The sequence below is a fragment of the Oryza glaberrima genome, chromosome 3 (assembly GCF_000147395.1).
Source record: "Oryza glaberrima chromosome 3, OglaRS2, whole genome shotgun sequence".
In the NCBI taxonomy this organism is placed as follows: Eukaryota; Viridiplantae; Streptophyta; class Magnoliopsida; order Poales; family Poaceae; genus Oryza; species Oryza glaberrima.
In genome coordinates this window covers 25,821,791-25,828,521 of record NC_068328.1, presented here as the reverse complement: position 1 = coordinate 25,828,521, position 6,731 = coordinate 25,821,791, and the positions used below count along the sequence as shown (strand labels likewise).

General features: G+C 39.9%; 1 protein-coding gene across 1 annotated transcript; it reads left to right on the top strand.

Moving 5' to 3' along the window:
- The first annotated feature begins 579 nt into the window (after positions 1-579).
- On the top strand, positions 580-6,283 carry LOC127765739 (fe(2+) transport protein 1). Its single transcript, XM_052290685.1, has 2 exons — positions 580-1,287; positions 5,606-6,283. The coding sequence occupies exons 1-2, from the start codon at positions 619-621 to the stop codon at positions 6,059-6,061; spliced, it is 1,125 nt and encodes a 374-aa protein (XP_052146645.1). The 5' UTR covers positions 580-618; the 3' UTR covers positions 6,062-6,283.
- The last annotated feature ends 448 nt before the right edge of the window (positions 6,284-6,731 follow it).

Below are 6,731 nucleotides of genomic sequence, written 5' to 3'. Positions count from 1 at the left end.
GTCGTGGTAATTTAGGATTGAAATGACACACTTTAACAAATTCGATGACTTAAAAATATATTTTGAGAGTTTGAGAATCAAAATGACGCATGCGAACCAGGGTTTGCATTTTCGATTTTGGCCAAAATTTTGGTGATTTCAGTAGGACCAAAATTTACGAAATTTCATGATTTTCGGTACTTACAAGATTTGAATAAACTTTGACCAAATTCAACAAATATTTAATAAAATCTAAAAATTTCGGTCGATATATTAATTTGCCAGTGGGGTCTGAAATTGCTGAAATTTCGAACCAAAATTGCAATGGCTGATGCGAACATGTTTAGGACCGGCGAGGCACTCTTCTCAAGAAGTATCAAAGCAAGATTAATTGAAGTCAACTTCTCAGCATGCATCTCTCTCATTGTCAGTAAGTAGCACTTAGCACTTAATTAGCAGCAGCAGCAGCAGCGGCATGAATTCGCTTGCCTGCCTCATGGCGTCACCGAAAGATCACCAGTTGCCCCAGCTCCCAAGCCCTATGCCCCTATATAATGGGAAGCACACCAACACCACCAAAGCTCAAGCAAGCAGCGCGCCTGAGTACGTAGCAAAATCCAGTGTGGTGTACGAACGAAAATGGCGACGCCGCGGACACTGGTGCCCATTCTGCCGCCCGTCGCGGCGCTCCTCCTCCTCCTCGTCGCCGCCTCCTCCATCCCCCTCCTCGCCGCCGCGCAGCCGGCGGACGCGTGCGGCGGCGCACCGGATCAGGCGGCGGCGGACGGCGCGTGCCACGACGTGCCGAGGGCGCTGCGGCTGAAGCTGATCGCCATCCCGACCATCCTCGTGTCGAGCGTCGTCGGCGTGTGCCTGCCGCTCCTCTCCCGCTCCGTGCCGGCGCTCCGCCCCGACGGCGGCCTCTTCGCCGTCGTAAAGGCGTTCGCGTCGGGCGTCATCCTCGCCACGGGCTACATGCACGTGCTCCCGGACGCCTTCAGCAGCCTCACCTCGCCGTGCCTCCCCAGGAAGCCGTGGTCGGAGTTCCCGTTCGCGGCGTTCGTCGCCATGCTCGCCGCCGTGTCCACGCTCATGGCCGACTCGCTCATGCTCACCTACTACAACCGCAGCAAGCCCCGGCCGTCTAGCGGCGGCGACGTCGCCGCCGTCGCCGACCACGGCGAGAGCCCCGACCAGGGCCACCGGCACGGACACGGGCACGGCCATGGGCATGGCATGGCGGTGGCCAAGCCCGACGACGTCGAGGCCACTCAGGTGCAGCTGCGCCGGAACCGCGTCGTCGTTCAGGTAACGTGTCTCATGCGTTGCAGCTCACTAGCAAAGCTGTAACCTCACATCACACACCCAACTGCGTAATTAATTAAGGCTGCTTTCTAACCTCAAGGTTACCAAACTTTCTCTCTCGTTTTCCACGCGCACGCTTTTCAAACTGTCAAACTGTACGTTTTTTACGAAAAGTTTCTTTATGAAAGTTGCTTAAAAAAATCAAATTAATTTATTTTTTTAAAAAATATAGCTAATACTTAATTAATCACACGCTAACAGACTGCTCCGTTTTCCGTGCGGAATGGTTGGGTCCCAACCCATTCTATCACACGCAGCCTTAAGAACGCAGTTGAATATGGCAATTCCAACTTTTTAACCACTAGTTATTCTTAAATAATTATTGAACTACCATAAACGAAATCATGTTTAAATTTACGGTGCAATATGCTGTGATAGCATGGTCCATATTCTTTTTAGTATTTACAAAAAAGAAATTAAAAAAACAGACGACAAAATGAATAGTGCCCACTTATTAAAAAACAGGAGTAATCGAGTGATAATTAATTGAGTTTGTTTGATCTCTACTACTTCCAGTCTATAATTCTTACATTTTGGACATTGGCACATTCTTTAAAATATATCTTTGATTACATTTTTTCTATTATAATATATGTAATAAATAAACATATTTTTATCTTTTTCTTATAATACCTTGTAAGACAAATCTATACATGTTGTTTTAATGTCTTTAAACTAAATATTTTTAAAGTTAGTGATAATCAAAGTGATAAAAGTTTAATCTTAACGTACACTAAAAATCACCCTCAATGTGTAATATCCTCTTAGGTCAGAAGGTGGGTCCAGGCATTAGATAAAATTATTGCTACAATGTATATGGAAGAGGAGGCATTAGCTAGTTCCCACTCAATCAAAATCCATGTTGGGGGGAGAGGGAAGAGGAGAGAGAAATTATACTCCCTCCGTCCCTAAATATTTGACGTCGTTGATTTTTTTAAATATGTTTGACCGTTCGTCTTATTTCAAAAATTTAAGTAATTATTAATTCTTTTCCAACCATTTGATTCATTCTTAAATATACTACTACTACTCAAGTTTTTGAATAATATTCACAAAAGTTTTTTTAATAAGACGAACGGTCAAACATGTTTAAAAAAGTCAACGGCGTTAAATACTCCCTCCGTACTCGTAAACTAAGTCGTTTAGGACAGCGATACGGTCTCCAAAACACAAATTTGATTTCTTATTTCTATAAAAATATTTATTAAAAAGTGATATATGTATACTTTTATGAAAGTTTTTTTTCAAGACCAATCTATTCATATAATTTTTACATTTTCAAACGGGACAATAGCTAATATAGTCCCTCAAGTTTCATCGAAGGCTCAATTTAGTCCTTCACGTTTCATTTTGTCCACATAGTATTTGTTTTGACTTGAAATCATCCTTGGGCCCACTTAATATGCCATGTGGCTATTTCTAGTCAATATTTCTATTAGAAAATGTCCCTTTTGCCCTTAATTTGTATACAACTATAACTAGAAAAGAGAAAACCAAGATGAATAAAATAAATTGCAGATGTACTTTCGGCCCATTATTTCAACATGTGCACATGAAACTTAAGCAATTGCTATTGTATACACTTTGCTAGTATATAATTTATTTTTATTTTATACAATTTACTATGCATTATCTATAAAAAAAATCAAGCATGCAATTTTTCTCTTATATATGTGAATGATGGTGGGTATAAGTGACATTTATGAAGAGAGTTGTTGGTTCAAGGATAAGTTTGAACTAGATAGATTGAAACATTAAGGACTAAACTGAGCCTCAGATGAAACTTGGAGGACCACTTTGACTATTCACCCTTTTCAAACTCAATAACTTAAGAGTTATTTATGATCTATATTACGAAGGTTTGACTTAAACATTGTCCTAAACGACTTTCTTTACGAGTACGGAGGAAGTATTTAGAGACGGAGGGAGTATATTGTTTTTTTTATATGGGTAGCTCAACATCTCGACATAAAGACCACTTGTCTTGTAGTATATCGTACCTCCTCAGTCAAGTTAGGTAAATCAAGAATTCCAAAGCAAGAGGGATCTATAGTCGTTAGCCTAATCTCAAGGACGCTTCCGTACGGTTCGTAAAGAAAATCTTCGAGATAGTAGGTTAGTAGTCATGTTCAGTGAACTCATAGAGTCGAGTTAATTGACAAACTAGAAGGTGCCGGTAGCTTTAAATTATGTGGAACCTGCAGGAGATAACCACTCCATATTGACTCGATGTTTTTTATTCATGAAAATGACACGAGCGGACTAGCTTGTCATGAAAAGTTTCAACAACAGTCACTTTTGTAGTTTCACTGTACTGTAACATGTTACGGCCGGGCATCAAGATGAATTAGTCATCGGAACTTCTTAATTAATTAGTTCGAGAAAATATTGTAATGTTGAAAGGGAACAAATTACGTTAGGTTTTCTCTTAGGCTGAGTTTGAAAAGAGAGGTCGGGAGATTAAGCTTTTTCTTGAATAAAACATGAAAGTCATTAGCATACTACTAATTAAGTATTAGCTATTGTGAACTTGAAAAATATTTTTATTTGATTTTAAAACAAGTTTCTATATAAAAGTTTTTTTAAAAAAATATAGTACAATTTAATAATTTAGGAAACATGCTATCGTTAAAGATGGAGTAGCTCACTTCAATTGTTCAGTTGTTCAGAACTCAGCCTTAGATATTAGTCCCTCCATCCCAAAATGATCATCATATATGTTTATACACCAACACGAAAGATAATTTGAATCACATTAATCAAGACACCATGTACACATTATCCCACAATACATACATCAATTAAAACACCATGCCAATTATATCCTTAGCATACACACATTCTCTTTGCTACATTAATTGTATTCCGATAAAATCCGTATCCGTACAGTTATAGGATGATCAATTTGAGAAATTTTAGGTTTTGTTGTATGATGATCAATTTGGAACGGATAGAGTACTACTTATCTATGATACGCCATTGTAATTCATGCCCATTTAAAAAATAAATTTAATAAATAGGTTAAACAAGTGGTATAAATCATATGTCTCAGAATTTATTTTAAGAAAGCATATTTTAAAGTGTGGAACAAATAATCTATTTTAATAATACGATGAATAATCTGAAAAGAATATGGCCTCAATCACAAAATATTAAATTGAGGTCCTGTAATTTTCCATGTACTTCAGTAGAAAGTATTCAAACTAACTGGGAGATGTTTTTAATACAAATCATCTTTCATATCCTACACAAAATATTTCTGTGCTAAGCAATTTCTCTCTCATATAACACATAAAAATAACTTTTAAAATATAAAAATAACAAAACAAAACTTGAAGCTTATATAAAAACGTTCATGTTGTGTAAGAACAAAACATACAAAAATCCATATTAAACTTCTAATGAAATAAATCAATTATTAACCTTGTAATTTTGGGTATTTTTAAAACAAGACCTAAACTAATAATATACTGTGGAGCAATCGATGAACTCGTCGGTATATTATAAAAAGAAGCAATGTCAATGATAAATCGTTAAACTAGGACATATATAGTAGATTATCTCTTGGAATAAAAGATTGAGAATCATACGAAATTTGTTTGGAGCAATATATTCAATGAGATTTTGGAGAAAAGTTAATATGAGGTTGAATCTCTCCAAAGATTTTCTTGGACTCACTCACTCACTCTCATTCAATTCTTGTATTTTTCTGTAGCCTATGCAAATTATTATTACTGTATTTTTTTTGTGTTTTGCATAAGTATCCTACCAAAATCTTGTACGTTTCCTTTTATATGCTTTAAAACTCCTATATTTCAAAGGAAGACATATTGTTGGCAAATAGTAAGCGGACATAAACCAGATAACTAACTAGCCAAATGCTTCAAAACTCTTCTTTTCTCCTTTGAATTATATGTAGTTTCACAAGCAAAATAAGTGATGTTTTAATAACTTAATTTACAGCCAGCTTCTTGTCTCTATAATGTGTGTGTGTGTTCTAGAAACTGCCTGAATTATATACCTTCCATGCACAAGTACTTATCGATAAATTCTGATCATAAACTTATAACCAATATCAAAGCGATAGATTTGAATGTAAAATACTAGTAGTAAAGTACCTTCGATTAATACAGCTTTGATGCTAATTAGTCATTAGACTATTTAAAACAATATATTGTCGGTCAAACTACAACTACAACTTAAAAGTGAAAAACCGAAAATTATACTGACCAGATTTGCACGGTTTCATATGCTGCTGCAGGTCCTCGAGATGGGCATCGTGGTGCACTCGGTGGTGATCGGCCTCGGCATGGGGGCGTCGCAGAACGTGTGCACCATCCGGCCGCTGGTGGCGGCGATGTGCTTCCACCAGATGTTCGAGGGGATGGGCCTCGGCGGCTGCATCCTGCAGGCGGAGTACGGCCGCCGGATGAGGTCGGTGCTCGTCTTCTTCTTCTCCACCACGACGCCGTTCGGCATCGCCCTGGGCCTCGCGCTCACTAGGGTGTACAGGGACAACAGCCCGACGGCGCTCGTCGTCGTCGGCCTCCTCAACGCCGCCTCCGCGGGGCTGCTGCACTACATGGCGCTGGTGGAGCTCCTCGCCGCCGACTTCATGGGGCCCAAGCTGCAGGGCAATGTCCGCCTCCAGCTCGCCGCGTTCCTCGCCGTCCTCCTCGGCGCCGGCGGCATGTCCGTCATGGCCAAGTGGGCGTGAGGGCATCATGTAATTCGGCTGCATGCAGACATGTTAGATTGAGCTTGTGTCAGGAACCAAACGATTTTGGTTCAGACAAATTTGGGGAAAAATTCAGATATGGCAAATAGCTAACTAATGAGAATCCTAACACAGCAAGAAATGAAATTGTAATGCTGAAATCAACTAGAATCGAAGGAAATATATGTGTGCGCCGCAAAAATAGGAGGGGAAATTATATTAGGGTTCAAGTTTGATAAAAGTTACAGCCATATCGCATGGGCTTATATGGAGTGCGCCCTCAGCTAAACGACAACAGCGATGACGTCCATAGGATGACAATCTCCCTCTCTGTAGCGTGTCGCGGCGAAGCACAACCCTCCGATCTTCATAACAGCTCAAAACAAACCGGTATCAGCGAATCTCGACCGTGGATTCATTCCTACTCATAACTAGAGCCAATACTAAACTCTGAACTCTGAATACTCTAAATATTAAGCACTCTGAACTGAACAGTCCTCACAATGCTCCCCCCTTAAGATCCATGTCCTCATGGATGAAAAGAGGGAAAAACTTTAGTGATGAAAGCTGCATACTCCCAGGTGGCAGCAGACTCTGGAAGATTAGCCCAATGCACCTTCCACCGAACGACGGGCTCATTGTTTCGCGGGATTAGGCGACGCTCCAGAAC

What these genes read in the sequence shown, in the direction of transcription:
- LOC127765739 (XM_052290685.1), top strand. Translation starts at nt 619, where the DNA reads ATGGCGACGCCGCGGACACTGGTGCCCATTCTGCCGCCCGTCGCGGCG. An exon ending in GGAACCGCGTCGTCGTTCAG is followed by an intron (nt 1,288 to 5,605) that starts GTAACGTGTCTC and finishes ATGCTGCTGCAG; the next exon opens with GTCCTCGAGATGGGCATCGT.